Source organism: Labrus mixtus, chromosome 12, assembly GCF_963584025.1.
Source record: "Labrus mixtus chromosome 12, fLabMix1.1, whole genome shotgun sequence".
In the NCBI taxonomy this organism is placed as follows: domain Eukaryota; kingdom Metazoa; phylum Chordata; class Actinopteri; order Labriformes; family Labridae; genus Labrus; species Labrus mixtus.
The window spans coordinates 20,368,647-20,394,573 of record NC_083623.1 but is presented as its reverse complement, the minus strand read 5'-3'; the positions used below and the strand labels follow the sequence as shown (position 1 = coordinate 20,394,573).

Genomic DNA, 25,927 nt, shown 5'->3' with positions numbered 1-25,927 from the left:
CTTGGGCTCAAATTAGGCTAAATTAGTGTCAATTAACCCACACTCATAAAATTGCATGTTTAAACTGGGATCATTAGCACCTTGCCTGTGTGTGTGTGTGTGTCTTTAAAATACGAGGTGCCTCAGTGATTGTGAACTTTATCCCCTCTCTGATTTGGAGGCGTTTGTCTCTCTCTGTCTCACTCTTCTTTTTTTTTGTTTCTTTTTCTTTTACCCTTGGGGAGTGACGTGACCTAAAAGCTCACAATGGAACTGTAAAACCAGCCCTCCCAGTTGGCCACCAGTGTGTCTGTGTGTCATCATGCTAACTCAAATGAGTCAGTGACTCGATATCCCTGTTCCTGTTTGAGTGAAGTGTTTAGCCGTTTTCCTCTGAGGTTAATTATAAGGTAGCTTTCAAAGTCACAGCACACCTTTTTTTTGATAGTTAAATTAAAAGATCTATGGAGGTTAAGATAATCAAAGACAATCTTCACAGCTAGTTTGATTTCTTCTGTCGGAATAAGTCAGACTTTCAGTATCGTTTTGAGTTTTTTTTTTTTTCTTTTTCAAATAAACATCAATCAATCTCAGCCATCTTATCAAAGTGAACTTCGGAGTTTCTCTGTGTGAGCTCCTTTCTCATTTCAAAGGAAACCCTTGCATCAGCAAAACAATAGTGTTTTTTCTCTCGGCGGCGGTTTCATGTCTTTGTGTGGCATGTCTGCTGGCTGTAAAAGGGTGTATAAGCAGGAATAGGAAGTGTCTGTCTCGGATTTCCTGTTTGTCCACACTCAGATTCAAATATGTGTGTTCCAAGAAGCTGACTTGTTTGTTTTTTTGTAGCCGCACCCTAATGGTAATATTTACAGCTCCATCATCACTCCTTTGAGGTGCAACGTCAACAAAAAGGAGGACTTGGAAACTAAATAATTTAGATTATTAACATGATGCAAAGATTCATGTTAAAATATGCGTTAGATATATTGATGGCCTTTTTTCACATCTATACTTTAACAGAAAAGCTGACCATAAAATGCTCAGCTACTTACTTCTTCACAAGTTGTTTCATTTGCAAATGACACTCATAGACACGTTGATTTGGACACGGATATTTTTTTATTCTTAATTATGATTTTGACAAAATGCATCCTCTACAGAGTCTGAATTGTGTCATCTATTTTGTTCGATAGTTTCCCTTGAGCGCTGACCTGTCTGGCGATCTCTGGCTTGCATTTCCCAGCACCCTGTCTGCCTGCGTGAGGCCTGGCCCACTGATAACACAGATAATGGAATAGAAACACACACACACACACCACACACAATAGATACACACTGGAGAGGCTGAGAGAAAGAGCCACAGGGGGAACTCTCAGCTGTGTACTGTCAATGAAAGCAAGCCTGTCAGGACGTCCCACATTCCTGGATAAACAAAAGAGGAAGTGGGTCTCTCTCCTCTTAGTGTCACAGCAGGAACTAGACTGCATGGAAAAGAGGAGGGTGGAAATGGAACTACAGCGTGTGTTTCTGGGTCTCTTTTTGAACTTTTACCCCCTCTGTCTTCTCTTATCTGAGACACTTCTCCAGTCTTTTCCTCTTCCTCCATCTGCACCCATCTCTCGCTCGCTCCGTCTCTCGGTTCCTGTGAACCTGCTGTCTGATCTGCTGTCCGTTTTTTTTTCCCATCATCACAACACTCAGCCGACAGAATGAGGTTATAGAGCCAGCCTGAGAATCACATGCATAAATATGGACAAACTGCAAAATGTAATGCCCATGCCTTTTATGAAAAGTAATTTCAACATGATTTTTAACAGTCATGTCGTTGTTATAACACATTTTGTGTCATATATGTCAATTTCAGCCACTTAGCTCAAACTTCCTCTGACAGTGTATTCCCAACATCTATACTGATCTAAAAGTATGTCCCTCCTTTCTGATCATTGAGCATTTGGCTGCTGGAGGGGCTTGGGTTGCTCAGTCGCTTAGGCAACAGCAATGATCAGTGGGGCGAGTGGAGGGCGCCCACGCCTAGCCTCAGAGTTACTGAAGCGAAGGGGAGTAAGGGATAGGGGGATGGGGATAGGTTTGGGCATTGTTGGCCTCCATGCTGGATGACCCATGCAGAATGATGCTAGCCAGAGTGAGGTCAGTTGTGCGTGTGTGTGTGTGTGTGTGTGTGTGTGTGTGTGTGTGTGTGTGTGTGTCTCTGCTATAGCTGAATAACTGATTCATGAGAGACAAAATGGGCGTGGTCCAAGCTACCTGCTAATTTGTGGATATAATTAACTTTCATTATATTAAAAAAGTTACCTTTACTAAAGTTAATGCATTTTTTTAAAATCACAAATTAACTGAACTTGATTATTGTTTATTATTAGAATCAGATAATGACAATATGGCAGGGAATTTCTAAAATACAATGCCCTGTTTGAAAAGCCAAACATCTAAATTACTAATCCACCAAATCTCAAATCTCAGTATTAGTGTCCCAAAGTTGAAAATTTCAGTATTAAACATTTCTTAAAGCCTTTGTCTACCTGAGTTTTTTGTTATCAAGGTTACCTTTGCTTGTCGTCTGTACCATTGTTAGCCTGTCCTAAGCTGACACATCTGCACCCCTTGAAAGACCCATATTGATCTGTGATATATGTCAGACTTATCTAACATATTAAGATGCAAGCTAGAGTTGCATGAGTGGAGTTTGAAGAGTGTCTGAGTTCAGGTGGCACAGTGTCAAAAACCCATCTGGGGGTTGCACCAAAACTCACCATCAGCAATTTGTTTTCTGTCTATGCAACACACCCGATGACCTTCGACAATAAAACTGTCCCAGGTTGCCAAAAGTCAGCAACTCCTCGACAGAGCACCTCTTCATCAGCTTCTTTCGAGGCCTGGGAGGAACAAGGCGTTCATCTGGATTTTCTGCCTGTCAGCTCTTTGCGTCAGGTTGCTGTGACATTGGAGACTGGAGTCAGCAGATGTCTTCACCTTGCTTGGATTTAGATTGTGCTGTCACCTCACTTTAACATGTAGTTTAACAGTTATAGATTGTTTACTGGTGCTGAGCCGCTTGAATTACAGGCATGGCACCACTTTTGGTTAGTCCCAAATGGAAAGGCATCATAGTTTTCAAGCTGAGAGACATAAATCCTAGATTTAATTTTTTTGCAAATGTTTAAAATGATGAAAGATCTCTTGTGCTGTTGCAATACTGAAATATTGAATCACTTGATTGGTTGCTTGAATGATCACTTCAAAGTAATAGTTGAGACATAACAGGAGTGTTTACAAAATCATCCCACTGGCAGTGGAGCCTCTAGATGGATGAGATAATGTGTCGTTTTGACGGTCGGCTCAAGCATCTGGAGTGAATTTTACAGTCTCAACATTGTCGGCCTATCCTCAGGAAGTTTTTTTTGGATGGTTTCAGGTAACCTTACTCTGCTGGTCTGGAGGCTAATTTCCTCTTGCAGGCTGGTTTTAAGTGCCAAGACTAGACTGTGTAGCTTGGGAAAACATGTACCTGTTTTGGTTTGGGATAGAGCTTGAGAAAGACATTTCTCTTGACTTGATCTTGGCGCTTAGAGCCGAGTGAGAAGCAATAGTTCCAAAGTTATGTATGACAAGTGATCAATCTAAGGGGATTTGGTTTGTGTTGTGTTTGTGTGATGAATGCAGATTGAAATGATTTTTGAAACATGTAAAGAATTCACTGACATACAAGTGGAAACATGGACATGATGAGTGTTGTGTTACAGTGGAGGAGGTGACTTAGTCAGGGGAGTTAAATGTAACCTACCTCCTCCCATCCAGTCATGGTCATCTGTTAGTGTATAATATTTTTATCCACGTTACATTAGAAAGATGGAGGGGAAAAAATAGTTTCAGTAATGTCTGTCTGAACTTTTAGAAGACTTGGTAGGTGGGCAAACATTGGAAAGTAGCTACGGTTCATTAAGTCACATTACTTTAACAGCACATTTAAAAACAACAGGAGTTGAAGTGCTTTACAGCAGACACAGTATAAGACACTTGAATAAAAGAACAGTGTATGTGGATTAAACAAGTTTTATTAACATTTGCCCCAAGTGTCTTGAGTTTCCTCATGAAAAAGGAACATTATTCTTTTCACAAAACAATCTCTTCCTTTGCTGTTAGAAACTTTAGTAGAATTGTCTTTTGGGTGGAGATGTCAGAAGGTTTGTTGGACGGTCAGTCATTTCACCTCTTGGCTAAGAATGAAATATCTGAAAAGCAGCTAGTCAATTATTAATAATCAATTCATATGTTATTTCACAGAAGGTTTTTTGGAGGAATATTCATGAACCCTATGAAGATGCTATCAACTGTTGGTTTGTTTGCACGTTTGCATGTTAAGGTTAGCATTTTACTACAATAACTGCTGCGTCTCGCACAATCACAGGTAGCTTCAGGCTTTGCTGTAGAGCACATTTTCCTTACACTTACTGTACAGCCCACACTTAACCTCAAATGTATTTCTGTCCTCTGTTCGGTCAAATAGTATAGAGGGCATCTAGCTGATAAAAGGAGGCAAATCCCCAGAAGGTCAAATATCTCCTCTGATAAAAAAAAAGAAAGGGAAAAAAAAAAAAGTAATTGCTGTGAATTTTCCCCCAAACATTAAATATTTAACCAGAAAAGATTTATCAGTTTTTCATGTGTTTCAGCTGTACTGCTCAGTAAGAATCCTCAGGGACTCTCTGATCGCCATTACAAATTCCATCAGAAACCCATTGGGACAAACCCACTTAACTTGGCATTGGATTATTATTATCTGTTCAAAATTACAATTTATTTGAACCCTGCCAAATACAGAGCATTCAATCCACCAGTGTTGCTGTCACAACCATAAAGCGCTTAGGTGAAAGCAGATGAAAATGATGAGTTGAAAGCTGACCATATCAAACTGCAGGCTCAATAAAAGGATCGAAGGTTGGTTCAAACCCAAATGCATTTATCCCTTCATTTATTTGCCCTGATATGAAATTCATGGAGGTATTAGTGTTAACATTCTTGGAACAACCATAAGGGATGTCTACCTGATTATCTAAAACTCTGGAGTTGTTCCTGGGTTTCCCTAAATCCTCTTTAGCTCCCTGAGAGTTTCAGCTCATAATTCCCTGATCACACACACTGGTGTGCCACAGTGATTGATTTGAAAAGCAGATGTGTTGGAGAGACTGATTGGTGGAGAATTGAATAGCAGTGTTGATATGGAGACTTTGATTTAATCACATTTTAAAGTAGAGGAAAGAGATGCGACTCTCCCATGCTTCTACTGCAGTCAGTTTTGTCAAGAAGGCCATTAGAGCTTGGTAGAGAGTTGTTCGGCATCAGATGAGGCAAATGAAGCCAGTTATTCATCTTTAGAGGGGCATCACGCAGCATACTCGTACTCTTCTCACTCACACGCTGAGAGGAGACAACGTTTCTGACAGTCAATTACAGCCGTTTCTCCTCTCCAGCACTGTGGCCTCTATAGTTCAGATCTCACACTATTCCACTCCTCCGCTGCTGTTTTTGGACAGTTCAACATCAGCACATTTTCAACCAGGCGCTAGCTTGCAGGGCTGCAAAGGCCTTTTAACTCTTGCTCGGGGTCTCTCCATAAGCACATCAGAGCCAGAGTAAGACTGTTTTGAAACATCAGCTGTGATGATTTTAATGATGTCTGCATGATGTTAGACTGATGAGTGAACTCATTGAACCCATCCACACATTGCATCATGCATTTCTTTGATTATTCCTCTTAGACTTGTGGCTGTCTTAGAAGCTATCCATCACCTTTTTTTTTTTTTTAATCTCAATCCTGAAATTAATAATTGACTACCCAAAGCCTGCCAAGAGGGCTTTAAGGAGATGATTTCCAGTCGGTTATCTACCGTATATTCTTTGTCTTATTCCTCTCAGTGGACCAAAGATGTTCGGGAGTGAATCTATCGATGCTGCTTTTACACTCTGAAATATGGCCGAGGGTTTAGAGGGGAGGGCTTCTCTGTTGAAAGGATAGAGGAGCAGAATCCAGTGCTGTATTTCGGCCCACCGCTCTTTTAAATACATGGCACGTAGCCCTGCGTATGATATGCACTCTATGAACAAAGGCTTAGCTCTTAAACCCTTTAGGACACATAACGTTGTTAAATGGCATGCAGACTTGATGAAAGTGCACTTATTAGGGTGCAACAGGGTGTCCCAACAGGAAGTTTAAGAAGAAAGAGAGGTCTTGGAGGAGACAATAAAGAAAGATGCAAGATTGAAGATCCAGGAGCAACAGAGGACAGCACAGAGAAAGCAGCCTTTGCTTGTTGCTAGGATACCCTTTTATTCGGTATTATGGGGTGTGCTACACGGCGCTTTCTCTACACTGTTGCGCCTCTTTCAGCTCTGTGAATTCCTACCGTGTTAATAAATTTTCTCTGTCAAGTTCCACTCTTTTTGTTTGGGGGACTTCTACACAAGTTGGCTCTTGTTGCAGAGGAATGCGTCTCGATCCAGGGATTTATGTTCCCCCTCTAGGAAATTGTGGACCTGCAGGGCCGTCTTGTACCGTGCACATGTACAACAAACAAAAACAGTAGGCATTAAGTATAAAAGGATGAAGAGGGAGATTGCTGCCATGTGCAATGGCTTAGTGATTCTCCAAACTCATACTCCACATGCTGCAGTATTCATTCAGCAGCACAGCAGAAGATGAAAGGTCCAGTTTGATTTTTCCATGCAGAGGTTAATAATTGACCTGTGGATGAAGGAAAAGTATCATAAAAAGCCCGCCAAGTAGAATGAAAGCAGAAGCATGGAACCGATTCCCTTTGTATTGATGTTGTATTTACCACAGTCATGGCAGTGCGGTTCACCAAACGGGTGGAAAGGCTGACGGAGGAGGTTTAAGAGGAGCCCACATCAGTGGCCCCAAGCTGACGGAGCGCTGAGGAGAAGTGGAATCTGAGAAATGAGGAGCGCACAGTCCAAACGTGGTACAGGGAGAGGTGAGATAAGGAGAAGTGGAATGGTGGTTAGGGTTATGGAGGGTAAAGGTTGGAAGAGAATGAGAGAACAGAAAGAAAACTAACGCTGCATCACACGTCCCTGCTGCTCACCCAGACTTCACGCTGAACATTTTACCAGGGGGCTACCGGGGACAAGTCTGGGTGAAAACTTTAGTCATTTGCGTTCACACAGGCAGTTCAGCGTAAAAACTGAAAACACCATTTGTTAAAAAAGTGAATAGGGAAGGCAAAGCAGATGTAAGGGGAGAAAGAAAAGGAGGATGTCATTTTATGGATAGCACAGCTGGAAATTGGCATCCCTGAAACATCAGCTGCTTCTGTCAAGAGGTAGGGGGTTAAAAAGACTAAAGGCCAGATAACACACCACTGAGTAGCTCACTTTTCACACTTTTCTTTTCAGGGAAGTTAATATTTCAACAGGGAAATCAATTTTTATCTTGACTCACAGAGCTGCTATCACTTTAAACTTTGACTGATACTGGAACCACCAATATTTTATGTACGAAATCTGGAAGTTTTCTACTAAAAAAAAAAAGTAGATTCCTTAACCTGAAAAGATCTACTAGTTTTTACAGAAATGAATGTTGTCCCTGACTATCTGGGTCTACTTTGAAACTGAGAAATAAATTGTGCATTTCTTGCTTAGAAGTGCAAACACAAAGGTAAACAAACTGTACACTCCCTCTCCACATTCCAGCAGCTTAATCCAACAGGCCCAACTCTATTCAAAACTCTATAGACCTGTTTATTTACTCTGAGTGTTTTTTTTCCACAACTGATCCAACTTGGCGCATTTCCAGGTGCTTAAATGCTTCTCTATTCTCACATGTTTCAGTGGTGGTCTGACGTTGAAGTATTTACAGTTTTGCTATGAGTTATGGTCTTCAATTTGCGATCCTTGATTGTGAAATTGGGATTATTGCAACGATGCAGATGTTCAGAGCTCTTGGGTGGGAACTTGCTCTGCCTTTATTGTTGTGGGGAATGTCAAACGGGAAGAGCGTGCTGACAGGAACTTGGATAAAAAGCCAAAGAGAGTCCAGCATATTACCATTACGTTGTTATAAAAAAAACAGCGCGTTTGGTTATGTAAGTCAGACGTCGGTATCTGTGAACATACCCTGTTGATGAACTGCTTTGTGGGATTCTAGATGTGGAATGAAACATGTGCGAGACGGGTCAGGAGTTTATATTTCAGAGAGATGTGGGAGAGTGTTGTGTTTTCCATTATTTATACATTTCTATGCTATCCACAAGTTCAGACAAAGGACACATGATGTTGTCTACAAACGTAAATGAAGCCATTGCAACACATGTGGTAATACGCCAACGCAATCCATAAGCCTGCAAGAATTTACATTTTTATAAGCCCCTGTTTTATCATCACAAAGTCAGGCTTGAATCTTTGTTTTCATCACTGCTGACACCAGATGTTGCATAATCAATAATCCATCCATTCCTATTTATACCTGCTTTTTATCTTGCACACAGTTAGAGGGAACTGGATCCACAGTCTACCACAATGCTGACACACATAAAATAACACATTCACATTTCAGGGCAATTAACAGTCACCAGGGAGTAAAACTAAGCATGACGTATATTCCCACATGAGGAAAAACAGTAAAACTCTTAATAGAAGAACTCAACAAGTTGAAAATTATGAATGATGTCAATTTTTTAAGCAACAGATTGAAGTTAATGACAAAGAGCTAGCATATGTTCCTATTTGCTAATCTGGAGCTTTTCAGTAAGATGATTAGAGGTTTTACATCCCTCCATGTGCAAAACAGCATAAAATAGCAAAGGCTTTTGTGGAGCAAGTTAGCTCTGATTTGGCCACTCTTAAACCTTCCTTCATTACAAATTCAGAATCACTTTAATTTCTCTATATTTGTCTTTCAAAGCCGAAAATTTTCCACCATTTTTCCTTGGTAACACTTTCTCTTCATCCACCGCTGTTTCCCAACCAGTTTCTGTCCTGGTTTTACTCTTGACCGCCCTCCTTTTCTCCGTCAGTCTGTAAGTAACATCCATTGATCCAGAGGGAGCACCTGGTCACAGCTGGCTTCTTCTGATCTGTGTCACTCACGGTTAATGTGAGCTGACACACAGCGGCTCCCAAAGGACAGTTGGCCTCTTCGATAGACAATGGAGGCCAGGCAGCATCTGACCCACCTGTGCTGTCTAAGGGAAAGGTAGTCCTGCTTGGGTGGGCGACTCATATCTGCTGCCTTTTCACTGTTGAGGCAAAGGTTCCTCTGGTAAAAGGAGGTCTGCCTGCTGACTTTAGGAAGACAACAGCCTCAGGGGAAAGAAGCACTGGCTGTTCGCCTGACAACAAAAATAAGCTGTAAAAAGAACATTTTAAATTTGGAGCATTAGTCATAACACATTAACGCATTGAAGATGTAATATTACACATCGTTAAATGTCTATGGCCTTGCATGGTATGTTGCATATTAACCAGCCTGTTTGTTGTCTCTGATATGAAGAATATGGCTTCAAAAAATATTGAATCCGTGGAGGTTAGTCATCAAGGTCATGGTAACTCAAGGCTTGATCCAGAAGGCAACTGGACTTTAAATAAGTCTAGCTGCCTTTTGACTCAAGCGCAAGTAGGAGTGGTTTGGAGTATGAAGGTGACATCAACAAACTCCAACGGTGTTTGGTCAGTCCAAGCAGTAAGTGTTCCTGAAAGGGCTAGGGATGAGAAGTGTGGTCAAAGCCAGGCTAGCTGTTTACCTGCTGTTTTTAAGCGTCCCTGCTGACCAAAGCTGAGCTAGCCATCTGCTGGCACCACAGTTAACTTGTAATATCATTTCTACAATTTCTACACAGCAAATTTCCCAAAAGTTGAACAACTTCTTTAAAGAAGTTGTTCAACTTTTGGGAAATGGGACACTTAAAACAGCTAGCCTGGCTTTGACCACACTTCCCTAGCCCTTTCAGGAACACTTGTACCTACACGTTAGCTGCTGTTTTTTTTTTTTTACATTTCTACCAAAACTGAATCATAGACACAATTTTAGAGGGGTAGGTGTGCACTGGGTGTGTTTGTTTCCTTTGCAGAAGGCTAGGGACCATTACCAGACAATATGCTATACTTTTAAACCTATGAACAGAGTCAGGTTTGCTCTTTCCCTCTAACCTGTTACTAAGCTTTGCTATGCTAAGCTAACAAGCTGTTGGATATAACTTTAGACCTTGATTTAGCATGCAAGGGCGAGAGTGGCCCCAGTCTTCTTATCTCGCTCTTTTAATGAGAGAAAATATGCACATTTCACAAAGTCTGCTCAAAAGTTCATAGTCAGGGCTTTATTCAAGCAACCCAGTTAGCTCGATGTAGTTCACAAATTGGTCTGAATGTTGCTTCTTGAATTACTCCTTTCAGGACCAGCTTTACGAGATTCATCATATGTTCCCTTCTTGTAAAGTATTTACCCAGTAGCCTGATACTTGATTCAACACTCTCCGGCAGTTCAGTGGTTTCTTGAATCCCAGTGGCAGCATATCAGCGTCAGCCACAGCTGTAATTTTCCTGTCACAAACAGTTTTAGTTTATAGTTTGGGAACACATTTTGCTGTTTTGTATTTCATTTATGGTAACCAGACCCCCGAAAATGTTCAAAGGGTTCGCCTGTTTGAGTGATGAGGTTGCATATGATGCAAGGATGTATCAAACCAAACGGCCTCTGTAACCACCCTGCAGTGTAAATTATAGCCATACATCATAAAGTGAGAAGTACGCGTGGCTTGACGACCTGACGATGGGGTGTCAGGGAGGTCCTGAATAATAAAATTACCGGTTGATGAGTTTCCATTAGGCTTTATGAGGTTTTTATACGTGTGTGTGTGTGTGTGTGTGTGTGTGTGTATGTGTGAAATGGAGTCCCGCTGTACTGTGGTCTTCGTCAGATTGATTCAGGGCAGGTTAACCATCTGGCTATAAACTGATAGTCTCCTAATGGAATTTGTTCCTGTGATTGTCCCCTCTGTTTGTGTGTGTGTGTGTGTGTGTGTGTGTGTGTGTGTGTGTGTGTGTGTGTGTGTGTTGTTTTGCCTCCTACAAGCTACACTAATAAACCAAATGGCTATAAAGTCAGAGGTGGGCTTTAGGCCTATTAAGGGATGGAGCGTCTCTGTGCTGTAGCAGCAGATATTGGGTCAGGGCCTTCATAATATACTCTAGTCCCGTGTATAATGACATTTAAAGCCCTCCCTATGCACTGGACTACAGGACATATATAATGCCATAATCCACTCCATCATCCGATAAATGTGATGCCCTAAATTTTAAACTAGTTTGACATGGGCAGCAGCAGCAGCAGTTATGACCCTTTGGGAGGAAAAATAAAATATGTGTAGAACAACTGAAGGATGATGCCATTCATTATCTGCAATTAAATGTTAAGTGGTTAGATTAGTCACAATCTAATTGGAGCTGTATTAGGTTGAGTAGCAGCTTGTTTAATTGTGTTTTTTTTTTACTTTGTAGAGCACTGACACACTTGCTGCATGTACACAGTTTATGAGTGTGTGTGTGTGTGTGTGTGTCTGTCAGCAATCAGTCAACATGTCTTCATGTATTCCCTTAAGTTTTTGAACCTCCTAAATCCTCCCAAACTCTGTCCCCAGCTGTGACCTAATTCCATACTACATGTTAGTATTATAAATGAAATCAAATAAAGTTCAATTGGCACACTGAGAATGAACATGCTGCACTGTTATTATTTATTATACATTCTGTGGTGGATGTCACTTGAAACTTGAACTTTATAAAAGAAACAACTGCACCTCTGAAACATGGCATGAAATGGCTTTTTAAAGGCTGAGTTCAAGATGATCTCTAAAGTAATTGTTTTGCAACCATCAGTGTTGCATTGTGGGAAATATAGTGAGTCCACCCTCTTTTTTTTATCCTGCAAAGAAAGTGCTGTACTGGAACAATTAATAAAACAATGTGGAATAAAGTGTTCCAAACTCTATTCAGAAACTTTTCTTCAGTATGCTCACTAAACCTTTTTTAGCTATTCTGAGTCTACTTTTCTCCTCAAAACTGCCATAGAATTAGATAAGTATAATATGTGACTTGTGGAGAAAGAATCATCCAATATGTAAAAATGTAACAAGGGGGAACTAGGACATTTTAAAAAGCGTAACCTGTTTTTGGCACATTAGATTAGATTAGATTGTTGTTGTTTTTTCTCTGACTAATTATAAATCAACTCCCCTCCAGTGCTCTGCCCAGGTGTTAGAGTAAAGGTTGCTTGGATACAGAATGTTAAAGAGACAAACATCATTTTAGAGGGCACGCTGTGCTCCAGGTCCATTTTAAATGGGAAACAATTAGACAACAATCCTCCCACGAGATCAGACAGCTTTGGAATGCTTGTCAGCTCTGATCAAACAGAAGACAAGTTTAAAGAACACATGTTCTCTGTGGAGACCCTCACTCAGCCCGGACCTGAAGCTTGCTCGTCAGGGCTCACTAACTTTAACTCTGAAAGGTCGCCAAAATCTACGCTCACTTGACTCTTCCACTTCATCTTGAAGAAGTCAAAAACATAGATGGGGGCACATGTGCTTACTCTCTTTCTCTGCCTGAAGCTGCTCAACTTCAGCACAGAAAAAGGGAATGTGTGTGTGTGTGTGTGTGTGTGTGTGTGTGTGTGTGTGTGTGTGTGTGTGTGTGTGTGTGTGTGTGTGTGTTTATGTGTGTAGACGCTCAGAAGATTAAAATGTTACTTTGCTGCTGCAGCGTCTTACAAGAAGATTTCATGTTAAGGGGGTTAAAAATAGCCCGTGTTAGCACCATGTGCCTGTTTGGATATGTTTCAGATTGTTCTGCCCTGCAGAAGAGGATGAGGAAGTTTGCCACTCAAAGCCAGATACATTGGTCACTTTTCGCCAGTGGGTCGATGTGATTTGGAGTCGGAAAAACTCTCAAGGGACAAATCCGGTGACGTGGATAATGACTCCTGGCTAGCCTTGTTCTCGATTGTAGTGGAGACCTGGATGAAGCTACGCAGTCTAGCCTTAAGCCAGTGCTAAGCACTCATAATGGGATGTAATAGAATTCCCTCGGTTATGATGCCGGTTTCTGTCCTGTCTTTACAGTTTCTCTTGTCTCCTTACTCCCACTGTATCGCCTCTCGCGCTCACTCTCCTGTTTCCTTTCTGATGGCCTCTTTTCCCAACCACTGCGCTGTCGCCTTCGCTTAGTTTCACCACATCTCAAAACGCTGCTGTCGGGCCGAGTCAAAGGCTATGGGACTGTGGTCCAACTTCAATCCAATTTTAGCTGTGGAAGGGATGAGATAACTGTCTATCTGGGCAGCTCTTACGTAAGATGTCTTTCTCTTTGTGGCAATTACTGCGCTAATAGCTCTTCTGAGATCCCTTTTATCCATCAGTGCCACGTTAATAGTTGCTAAAGCTCCGGATGACACTGGGGTTTTGAGTCTCCGATTCGTTCTATTTGAGAGCTTTAACTACTCTAGTTATCACACATTTCATTTGAATGGCGGTAAAGAATAGGTCTCACTTGTATTTTTTTTTACAGCAATTTAGGACTTTGTTTCTGTTGTCACAGGTCATTCTTTGTTGAGACAAAAAATGATCCAAAACAACCTGGATTTTGTCAGCACTTGAATTAAATAGCAGAACCACAAGTTGAATCTGGCCTGCTCTGCCTTTCTCTCTGATTTGCATTAGAATAAAATCAGAGGCGGTCATTATTCATGTGAACAGTAATGAAACCACTAGATGATGTCAGTGGAAAGAAAAGGTTATTTTCCCCGAATTGGAAGAAACCCCCTTTGCATATTTGCATCAGAAACCACATGGCACATGGGGATTTTCAGAGTCCGATAATAAAGGGGTTTCAGGGAGTTATACCAGTCTCTGTATTTACCATCTAACTGCTCCCTATTAGACCGTGCTTACATAAGCACAACCTTTGCCAGCTCAGCAGTCACTCAGACGGGCCTTTAAAGTAGCGGGGCGGTATGCAGATTCATGCAAATGAGGTTGCTATGGGGTTTGTGGTGGGGAAACCGTGGTAACAGGGAGAGGAATGAGGTTAAAGAGGGCCAAGGGCTGGGGGATGACTTTCCCTACCCATAATGCCCTCTGGTGTTTGTTTACACACTGTGGTGGCTTGTGGGCTTTGCGAGGCACAACCATCCATCGCTTAGGCATCTTCTGGAAAGCCTATCATTGGTGTCATGTTGACGAAATACAGATGTTTATAGGCCACAAATCTGCTAAATTAAATTGCTGTTTTGGTTGACATTTTCTTCATGTTTTTGTAGAAAAGGCCACGATTTAACTTCGGTTTAACCAGCAAGTAAATATTCATAAGGGATCCTTTTTAAACACATTTGATCTCTACAACGAAAAAACCTGATCTACATGACGGTTGATACTGAATTTAGTTTAAACAGTTGTCAGCACTGCTTCGCACAAGCCTAGTTATTCCACAGTGTGTGACAAGAGAATAGAAAGTTTAAATGGTTGAATGATCCAGTGGTATGTACCGTCCCATCCCTAAACCAGTGAAGAGTTACGACCTTTGACTTTAAATGTCAAGGGCCATGATTGTCACTGAGTGTGTAACAGTCGAAAAGCCTTTCATTTATAATTAAAGTAAAAAAACATTGTGAAGAATATATATTTCTCCCTGTAGATAGTCTTAATAAGCCATCCCAGTTGGCTTTAATGGACTCTTGCGACACCCAAGGAACCATATAAGTATGACCCATTACCAACAGGCTTTAAACATAGCTTGTCCTGATATTGTCCATTCATTTGTTCAATAAGTGTTCCCAGCTTCTTAATGAAGCTTATCTGCAACACAACATATCTGACTTGATTCCTGAAGATAAATTATAGCCAATACATCTCCAAATCTGAATAATCTTGTTTTTTTTCTTTGGTTTCTCAGTGAATACCACCGCACGCATATACTGACAGTAATTAAGGATGTTGACCAAACATAAGCCCACAGCTTTGATTTCCGGGGATTAAACCCAACTGGTTGCCAGATTGCTATTCTTCTAGCCTAATCAAAAGATTAAGGGCAGAGGGGACCAACTTTATAAGCATCAAATGAGCTCTGCCACGTTGTTTCAATTGTTATTTTATAATTCATATATGATGCAATAGTGATTTAATTTTCCCTAGTCAAGCTAAAAATATCCAATAATATTTAAATAATGAGTGGACTTGTTAATAAATCCCAGTAACACATTATCTGATATGAACTTAATCACGGATGAACGCTAACATCACATGTACATGGACACATTTTCAGTGACGCTCACAGCTGCAGGCACGTAAAGACGTCCGCTGACCCCTGCATGAGTGTTGACGACGAGATGAGGCGACAGCAGAGAGAGATGCATCACTTTGCCGGACAGGATGTGTGATAGCAGCGAGACACATGTCTGTGTTACTGTCTACTGTGAACCTATAAATAAGCTTCTTCTCCCTTCAGTCCCTCTCTTTGTCTCCTCCACTGTGGACCCCGACAGGCTGATCGATAAATAGACACGAGAGATGAACACTGGTCTTCAATTTCCACTCAATCGACACTTAACAGCCTCTGGTGCATTAAAGAACCACAGCTGACCTCTGCATTACTTTAAAAGACTGATGTGGGTGTAATTACATAGAAAACATGCAGTGGTTATTGTGTGTAATTAGATTAAGTCAATAGTGATTATACATCAACTTCCCACTGTTTAATCCAGATTGATTTACTTGGAGAATAGAAGAGGAAATGAGGTTCAGCCTGGGTACAGGAAATAGGAAACAAGTGGGAGCCTATTTGGCCAAATAGAGAAAATTTCCAATGGCAGAATACAAAAAGCATATACACTTTCTGTGTTCAGCACCTTATCTATCAGTATTTCGTGCCACTACCAAAGCTGTTGTCAGTATGTTTGCAACCCATACGGATACTGGTATTGGTGTCAGTATTTGACATCATTTTCAATATTTGTAAAGTCCCCATAGAGCAGAACTTTGAGGGTATCTATGTACCAAAGCGCGACATATTTCCAACTCAAACAGGATAGAACCAAACAGAAGATAGAGGGTGGGACATAACGTTGGGTATGGATTTGATTGGATAACAGGAGATAACAGACAAGACAAAATCTGTGTGCAAATATTGCAAGAAGACAGGGAACTACACAAATGGCACAACCAACATGATGCAGCGATTAACCTGACACCCCAATGAGGAGCTCCAATCACATCCTCTTGTTGCGAGAAACATTAACCATTAAGCATTAAAAGGCAAAACCACACTGACAAGCGGGTTTGCCGCCCCGCTCGCCCCAAACGAGTGCAAGAACCAAAGAGATTACGAGGTGCATTAGTGTTTTCATCAAAAAAATGAAAGGAATCTTTTTCAGTCATCTCATAATTTGTCTTCAGTCTCGTTTTGTAAAATAAATCGTGAACCCATTATCGTGAATCTTATAGTGTCATAAGTTTAGTGAACCGTTACATCCCTACTTTCCATTGTATACTACGTGTCTGTTTGTGGTCAATGTCCAAGGTCCAGTCACAGCCAATCAGCAGTCTTGTTTTAACTGCAGCAGCAAGCAGCAAAAAAAAAGCAACTAAACTATTGTACTAGCATGATACACTAAATGGTGATAAATATTTAATCCACTAAAACCTCCGCGAGGCGAAATCTCTTCTAGCAGTTCTGCGTTTGACACAGATGATATCTCAAACGACCTGTGACTTCACATCAAAATGGAAAATGAATTCAGTGGTGAGTTCAAATCTGACAAAGCCGTTCCCTCGTTGCTATGGAGCTCTGCTGAATTCACCTGGTCAGTGTTTAAGAGTTGTTGGGACTCACAAGCCGTCCTTTTAAAGTGTAATCCATTTGGCACTTTCACACTCATGCTCAGCATGGGGTCGTCTCTCTTCAGGCATGGAGTAATACTGTGTTGTTATCACACCTAGAGACACACACACTTTGAAACATTCACATGCACATGAAAAACATGTTTTGCGTTCTCAAATGCACACTCACCCACGCGCTCACACACACACACACACACACACACACAGCAGAGAGTGCGTGGGGAGGTAAGGAGCGTTCTCTCAGAGTGGGTGCCATGTCTTGTCAGATGGGGTTAGCTCCCTGCCAGCTGATGAGCCAGGGTGAGCCTTTGAAGCCCTTCCAGGGGCCTGCGGTTCATGTGCTTGGGTTGCCAGGTTCTGCCATCCCCCTCATTAATGCAGCATGGGTGCCCACTTAACTTGTTCGTCTCTGTTGCTGTGGTCAGCCTAGCCCTAGCTATGACTGAGCGCTGGGCGGGCCGAGCAAAAGGAGGCACCCACAGGCTAAGCAAATACATGATAACACACATTGCTGAAGGTTGCTGTTAAAGATAAAAGTGCAACGGATCAATAGAGACTTGCAATTTGTAACACTAACCTACCTACATGTGTTCAGACACATCAATCCTTTGCGCTTCTTTGGTGTGTGTTGGCATGCACAGCCTAATCTTGTACGAACATCATGAAGGTAGAGATAAATCAAACAGTTCAAACTCTCAAAACAGCAGTTGAGACCCTCACAGCTTCGTCTTGTATCTTCCAAATGTTTGTCAATGAAGCTGTTATAGAGATACTTGGTATCTACAGATATGTTTGGACTGTGGTTTTCTATTTCTTTCTGCTGATGCAAAGCCAAACATTTGAAGAAGAAGATTAACCTTTATTGATCCCCGCAAGGGGAAATTTCAGTTTTCACACTCTGTAGTCATGCAACACACACATAGGCTGAAGTATATACACACAAACAGGATCCTATGGACATGCACTAAGGGGAGAGATGTCAGAGTGACGGAGCTGCCCACAGTGGGCGCTCCTGAGCTGATGGTGGGGAGGGGGTTTGGTGCCTTGCTCAGGGGCACCTCGGCAGTGCTCAGGAGGTGATCTGGCACATCTCCAGCTACCAGACCAACTTCCATATTTGGTCCGCACTGGGACTCGAACCGGCGACCCTCCGGTTCCCAACCCAAGTCCCTACAGACTGAGCTACTGCCGCCCAATTTGACAGCAAAGTCTAATGAAAACAGGTTGTTTGTCCACTCTTATGACCTTCCAACAGTTTACATTTTCAGTTTGAAGTCGTTGGATAATAATCCAATACCTTTGGGTTCAGACTGCTAAACAGACTTAACAGGTAACATGGGGCATCACCAGGTTCATCAGTATCTATTGAGAATCTTAAATGTTTTCGGCCTATTGAACATTGCTGAACAATCCTTTCCTTTCCTTCAAACCTGGATCACATGACATTCACCAAAGTCTGTCTGGAGGCAGTGTTGCCTCTCTCATTCTTTGTTTCTTTTCCCCCTCATCAACCCCTTCCCTTTTCATCTTTCCCTCCTTTTCCCAGTTTAAAGATGGGCCTCAGGTTTTGCTGATTTGTATCAGGATTTTTCTAAGTTGCTGGTACACGGAGAGGTTTGTACCGTATGATAAATGAGACTTTCTGGAAAGGGTGAGGTCAGATTTCATGGAATTCAATGTACTTTGCGTTGGGTGTTGGTGAAGAAAAGGAGAGAGACTGTTTCTGCTCTTTCTTCAACATCTTGAGGTAATTGACCCAACCTCCTGCCTTGAGCACACAAACTACACGCATGCACACACACACACACACACACACACACACACACACACACACACACACACACACACACATATATATACAGTGTAATCCCAGATGGGTTTGAAAATCCCCTTTCTGGCACAAACCCTCTTGCTTCTCTCTCCCACTTGCACATACATTCAGCCATGCATCCCACATGCGTTCCCTGTCTTACAAATGCTGCACATATAAGCACTTACTCATACCAAGCACACACACATACACACACACACACACATTGCTGGGAGAATATCCATGTCTCCATGCTTAAACGCTGTGATACAGCTGTGAATAGGAGATGAAAGCCAGAGCCGAGCCAGGAATAATAAAAGCAGAGTGATTTCAATTCACTGCAGGCTTCTATAGGCCATGGGATCTGACTTGAAAACATAAGGGAAGCCTGGTCCTTTTTAACCACACAAATTTACCAAAGCTTCTTTGATGTAGCAAAAACCTTGGAGTCAACAGCTTGAAAGTGGGCTTTGCTCTAATTGTAACTTTCCCCGGCAGTATCAGCTCAATGCACAGTGTAAATTTACACGTGCGGCCTATTTTTAACACAAGCCATCCTAAATCTAGCAGATTTTTTTTTTTTTTTTTTTTTTACCAGCAAGCGTGCAACACGAGCTGCCTGCACCTCCCCAGTTTGCCCCAAAATCCAGTGGCCTGCATTGACCTCCAATAAACTCAGTCCCACCCACTGCCCCATACTGGGAGCTGACACATATATAGAGAGGGCGGCACGGAGAGGAAGAACAAATGAACAGATGGAAATCAAACTAGAATTGTAAGGAAGACACTGCATTGCAGAATATTTTCGGCACAGGCTGTCTGAAACCCAATACTTTCATACTATTCATACTAAATGTGACGTCACTTTGAGCATGTATTATGATCTGAAATCAGAGTATGCAATTTTGTGTATGCGAGAAATACCTGGACGTATACTAGATCAGCCAGAATTTGAAAGTATGAAACAGGAGCACACTGGTTCGTTTTAAACCGCCCCACAATGCACTGCGGCTCTCTGACTATCCAATAGCAGAGCTCACCAGCCAGCCAACTATAGCGGCTTAAAATAAAAGATTTGTGCTGAAATGCATTTCACATGTTGCCAAATAATATTAGAATGACTACGTGGTGGTAAAAGTAATCAATGTTTGCTTATTGTTGTTGAATTGTATTTACAGACCTATGGTTGAGTTAGCTTGATGCTAGCTCATCGTAAGGAGCTCGGACTGAAAGTACGTTGTGTCGCTTGACCCGTATTTTAGCATGTTGCTAATAACATACTAATGGTTGGGTTAGTATGCAGTGTATATATTTTGAGTATGTAGTATATGGTTTTGGACAGCCATGCACCTTAAGGACCATAACAGTGTTTGTTATGTTTCAGCACATTCATTTAAAATAACCTTAACACACTGAACTCTCAACAGAATCACAAAGCTGTACCAAACAAATGTTTGAATGAATGTTGTTGTTTTCTACTATTCTAGACAGCCACTGGTTTCTATTCATTTTGTGTAACATTCAGAGGATATGTCTGGAAGCATTCATTATCTTTTTTACGGTAAACAAATCCAATGAAAAGACCAAACCCCCCCCCCCCCCCAAAAAAAAAAAAACAGAGTCTGACTCTGCATCTCAGTCGATACTGCCTAACTTCCACAGCCTCTTTGAAGCTCTCAGCCCCAAGCCTGCTCGTTCCAACTGAAGACCCCAGTTTATAAAAAGGTCTCAAAAATATACTTGCATTCGAAATAATATTTCTTGTAACTCAACAGCACTTAAGTTTTCAGTAAACATTACCTGAATAGGAGTAAACAGAAAAACATGTTGGGGACGATTTACAAGTGCTGATTAGACGCACTGTGTTGTAAATACACGAGGAAACAATGAGGCTTATTTTGGGTTTAGAAAAAGTTTTGAAAAAGCAATGTTTTATGTGTAGAATACTGAGTCATGTGTCAAGCTTTGGTACATCATTTGTGTTTTGTTGTGGACTTTTAGTGAAGTCTACTGCTATAAAATAGAACCAGATGTAACAGGGTTTAGTTACTTCAAAAACAAACCTCCCTGTTCACTCCAAAAAAAAAAGTCTATTATTACTATCAAACAAATTTGACCAAAGTCAATGACTACCGGTCTATTAACCATATCACATATGGATTCTATCACCATGACAACAGGGCAAACTTCATTCACATATTAGGCCTGTGTGATACAGGGGGAAGGATCTGGGAATATCTGGACAAGTTAAAATACTCTCTTTCTTCAAGATTCTCTCTTTTGGATTGTTGGTTCTGCTGTTTTTGGATGGAGTTTGCGCTTCATTTCCAGCGGTGGTAAAACTATCTGGAGAAATGTGCAAACAGTGTGAGTAACTTTGGCGTGCTGCAGAGGCTGAGTGATCTGTAATGGACAGATGGGGACGGGGGATGTTTGGAGCTCGGCGGAGTACAAAGAAGGACCAGTTAAGGTCACAACCTTTTTTGCGGAGTGCAACAAAATTTGCAAGAGTTTGATTTCGCTCTGCTTAACTTTTCCTGTTAAAGGAATGAGAACTAACTTCCGAGAAAGCTGAGTCAACAGACAGATCAGCTTTAAAATAGCTGCTCACTGCGAGCAGGAAAGAAAAGCAGAGGCTGGAAAAGTAAAAACAGAGGGATGTGATAAAAACGGAAAGAGAGGGAAACAGGGAGCAGTGAAGGAGGGAGTGGCCGCTGGAAGTGGGTCACAGCCGCACTGACGTGATACAAAGTGACGCGCGGGGAGGTGGGGGGGGGGGACGGACTCGCGCCACCGTCTGCGTCACCTTTTGTCCTGCGTGCACGCCAACACACACACACAGGCTTTCACATTAAGAGCTCTCACATGCGGCCGATTCATTGGGTAAACAACACTTGTGAGGGGGTAAAAATAGCTTCCTTGTGCGTTGCAGGACAAGGTCCCCCCCCCCCTGTGTGTCTGCGTCTCTTTCTGTATTGTTTACTGCTCAGTTAGACTCTCCTTTATTCTCTTTATCAGCCCTTAAGATTGCATTCAGGTTCTGCATATGAAATAAAGGCCTCTCCTTGGGCGCTTGTTATGTACAAAAGGGAAGATGCAGTAGACAGTAATCATTTCGCTGTGGCTGTGTGATATGAGATGCTCTGCCTCATCTGTAGCTTCTCCTGCAGCTTCACTGGGATGTGGAATGTGAAGCCGAAGGCATGGAGGATGGATGAAAGGATGGAGGAGTGGCAGGGGGAGACAAGGAACAGTTTAATTGGCTGACCCCCTCTGTCCCACCAGGATGACTCTCCGGAGCCGGGTGTTTGAGAGAGAGAGGGTGACGGCTGGGTTCTCCTTGCAGATCCCCCCCCCCCCCCCCCCCCCGGCTCTTTGCGTGCGTGCAGCATGTGTGTGTGTGTTTGGGGGGGAGGTGTCTGGGCGTTTTGTGCATGTTCCCACGGAAGATCTGCACATATTTAAGCAGGACCACTTAATCTTGTCATGTGTGATGCTGGAGTGATGCGCTCTGAGATTTAACATAACCCCCTATAACACATCAAAGGCTTAATGATGGGGAAGAGGACGGGAGACGTAGTGTTCTGGTATGTGAAGACTCAGACTTACGGTGGAATTCCAACACTCGTAGCTTTTCTAGTTCAATAGAGCCCACTTGAGTTACATATCAATATTTATATTTGATTGCTTATCTGGATTTTTGATTAATTAGATCTAAGGAGATACAAAATAATCCTGACAGACTCGGAGGATTTTTGAGTTTATTGGATTACTGATGGCGAGATCTCAATCTCTGTAAGTAATCTAAATATCCACATTGCCAAGGAGGAAAAAAAAAAAAAAAAAAAAAAGCAATGAACATTGATTTCCCCTCCTCCCTGTTTTCCTAAGGCTCCTTTCTTTGTTGTTTGAGTTTGCTGGCGCTGACTGAAGACCGAGGAACCTTCAACCTAATCGGATTGAGATCTGGCTGCAGGTCAGGCCAGCAGATGAATCCAGATTAGAGGGTCACAAGGCAGAAAGAGAGGATTACCAGCTCTGGCCTCTGCAGACTCCTCCTCTTGTCTAAACAGTCGATTGACGGCACTGTCTGCAGCCGGCCGTGCTGTAAAGTCAAAGAGCCGGACACAGATAGGACCTGCTGGGTGCTGCTGTCACTCACTCCCAGTGTTTCCCTTAGGTGCACAGCGTTGGGGGGGTGGGGACATGGCGACACGACGACTTGAAGGAATCTTGGTGTTCATGTGTTACTTTTAATGACAGCTGTCCTTTTCTATTGGAAAGGTATCTTTAAATGACTTCTTGATTTCCGACTCTATCCACTATCCTATCTCTACAATAAAGCCCCAAAAATCTTTTTTTTTTTAAATATATATATATATATTTTTTTTTTACTTGACCTTCGAGCCGCCCCCTCCCAATATAATGGTAGGAGAAATACTGCACTCCTGTCTACCCTCAGGTCCTGGGAGATGGATCACTTTTCTACTTGTGAAAAGATGGCAGCAAAGTGAACCAATGAGAGAGATCTTACTTGACACTGGTTACACTTTGGTACTTTTGGTACATACATTTTTAAATCTACATAAACATTAAAAAAAATTTTGTCATCTCTGGTAACTGTTTCGGACACAGAACCTTTAAAATCCCCCCAGAAAGTTAACCAAATGGTCAAGACATTCTCAGGCAGAAATCTAGCTGCATGTTTTCACCTGGTCTCTCTGGTCTGTTTTTGCCTGATTGTGGAAACTAGCTTTCTTGTTACTTCTATACATGCTTCGTGTGCAAAGAAAAACTAAGAATTATAATCTGTCTCTGATCGATCATTGCTGCTTTTTCAGTTCTGCAGAATAGCGCCCCCTGGTTGCAAAAATTCAAATCAAATATTTTGCATGAATCTCACAGGCTGTGTGGACTTGTTAAGGTCAGTTAAGTATAAACAAACTTAGGTCAAGCTGCCTCACTGATGCAACAAGCTGCAGTATCGTGTGTGTGTGTGTGTGTGTGTGTGTGTGAGAATGTGTGTGTGCTGCACTGCACAACATTGACTTCTCATCTCCATTTATCTCAACCCAGTGCAGCCTCCCAGTCGACTTTCTTAGAACTCCCCACCACTCTCTTCTCTCCGTCTGTCTCGACTTCCCATTTAGAAAACAAAATAAAATAAATCTGTGCTCAGTGGCGTTCTCCTCCGTTAGCTGCCGGAGTGTGCTTCCTATGCTTCTCTCGTCTTTGATCTCGCTGTAAATTAAACATGCCTTTTTAGATAACAGGCTCTGTGCCACCTACTGATTCAAACTGCACCTCCACTCTTCGCTCGGCTCTCTGTCCCTGGTTTGAACTCAGCGAAGTTGATTCATGTGAAAGCAGAATGCTGATAAACAACAGTTGGGGGAATCTCTGTGGAGCAATTAGGCCACAGTTAGATTGTTTGGCGGGCGTAAACAGTATGGAGACAGTTTTGCATAAATTCTCAAATATATCACGATTGTCTGTTTTTTGTTTTTTTTACAACGAGTGAGTGAGTGAGTGAGTGAGTGAGGGAGCAAGCGAGCGGGGGAATGTGAACCAAACTGGAAAGATGGCTCCAGTCAAGAACGGGGTCGAAAGTTAGGTCAAGCACTGCTAATCTGGGTGAGAGCGCTGAGTGCTTGACCCTTGACATCAGGATACAACAAGTTTTTATAGCACATGAGGACTTTGTGAAAGGAACCACACATGGTGGACAGTTTAACAGAAATACACAATAATGACTTTGCAATTTTCCTAAAAGAAAGTGGGCTCAATGGACTTAAGGGATGAGTCTTTGGTTTATGACATAATTCTTGCAAAGCCGACGACTTGTCTGTGGCTGTACTCTTCATTTTGTTTTTCCTGCTTTTTCTTTTTCTGACTGTTTCACCTCTTTTGATAACGTGATATAATATATAATGTTCATGGTTATTTTAGTCTTCAGAGACTCATGTTCTCCAACTGACTAGAAAATGTGTCCAGTCCACACTTAATCCAACAAACTCCATAAAACTAAACATTGTACATATTTCCTCTTCATGGTCAGGGGGTTGAATAAGGGCGTGAAACCCCTTGGAGTGGGTTTATAGGTCTGTAAAAGTGCAAGCAAACTTTTTGAGTTCTACGTGGTCCTTTAACTCCCATGGCCATGCTCGCCTGCTTTTCTGCTCGAGGTCTTTGAGATGCTAATCAGCTCTCCTTCTCTTCTTCAGATTCCTCCTCCAACTACATCAGGCAGCTGGAGACGAAAGTGCGGATCCTCGAGGACGATAACACTAAGCTTCTCACACAGGTGAGCCACACATAAACAGACACTTGTAAACACTACTGCACAATCATCATGTTGTTGTTTTGGTTTTTTTTGCCCTGTCCATTTTCCCCCGGTCCAGTTTTGAACTTACCCTCACTAAATACCACTTTGGCAACTTCCAAATTCGCCCCAAACATGTGACGTGCACTTGTGATGAGATAAAGTGGTTGCCTGATGCCTCTGTGAAGCTATTCACTCACAACAAGCCTGCCTGTTAGTGGGAGAATATGTTTATCTATGTTTTATTCATGGGGAGTCAGTAAGCTTCTGTAGCGAGCAGTGATGTTAGCCCCCGAGGCGAGCTGTGAGAGAAGAGAGGAAGGAAAAAGGAGGAGAAAGAGGCATTAAGTGACGATGACAGAGCAAAGTATTTCTCCCAAACGTTGACCTTGCTCTGACTTCTCTCCATTTTTTTTTAATTTTTATTTCGGATGGAGGGCTGAGTGAGTTGAGGTGTGAGTGTGAGAAGGGAGAGGGGATGGGGTTTGGTTTTTTTAGTCTGGTTCACCAGGAGTTCACATGTCAGTCTGCAGAGGTGTGTGTTTCACGCTCACGCCCACAGACAGTGGACTCGGGGCTCCAAATTTGAACTGAAACATCAATTGGTCATGTTAGGGGTCAACCAGCACAACGGTCACAGCTATGGCTCCTTAATTACTGGTAAATATGTGCACATCAAAGCCTCTTTATGGATCTTTTTTTTTCTCTTTTATGATGTGTTTCAGTTCATTTGAATGCGAGTCAGGCTGCAGACAGTCGACTTGGAATTTCACAGTTTAAAATGGCCTTTTGATTCAAAGCCTTTATTCTTTTTATAAAGTGATTTCTTTTCGCCCAATTATCTCCCAGCAGATTTATATGTAGGCAGAAGAGTGTGGGCTGAAATCACTGATA

At 42.1% G+C, this 25,927-nt stretch overlaps 1 protein-coding gene across 4 annotated transcripts in view; it reads left to right on the top strand.

Annotated features, from left to right (window-relative positions):
• Positions 1-25,927, top strand: part of ccdc85cb (coiled-coil domain containing 85C, b) — a 44,517-nt gene that overhangs the window by 6,229 nt on the left and 12,361 nt on the right. For all 4 annotated transcript variants that reach the window (XM_061052511.1, XM_061052514.1, XM_061052510.1 and 1 more), the window contains exon 2: positions 24,936-25,015. In XM_061052511.1, coding sequence (XP_060908494.1) covers positions 24,936-25,015 — 80 coding nt within the window. The remainder of the gene's footprint in view (positions 1-24,935; positions 25,016-25,927) is intronic.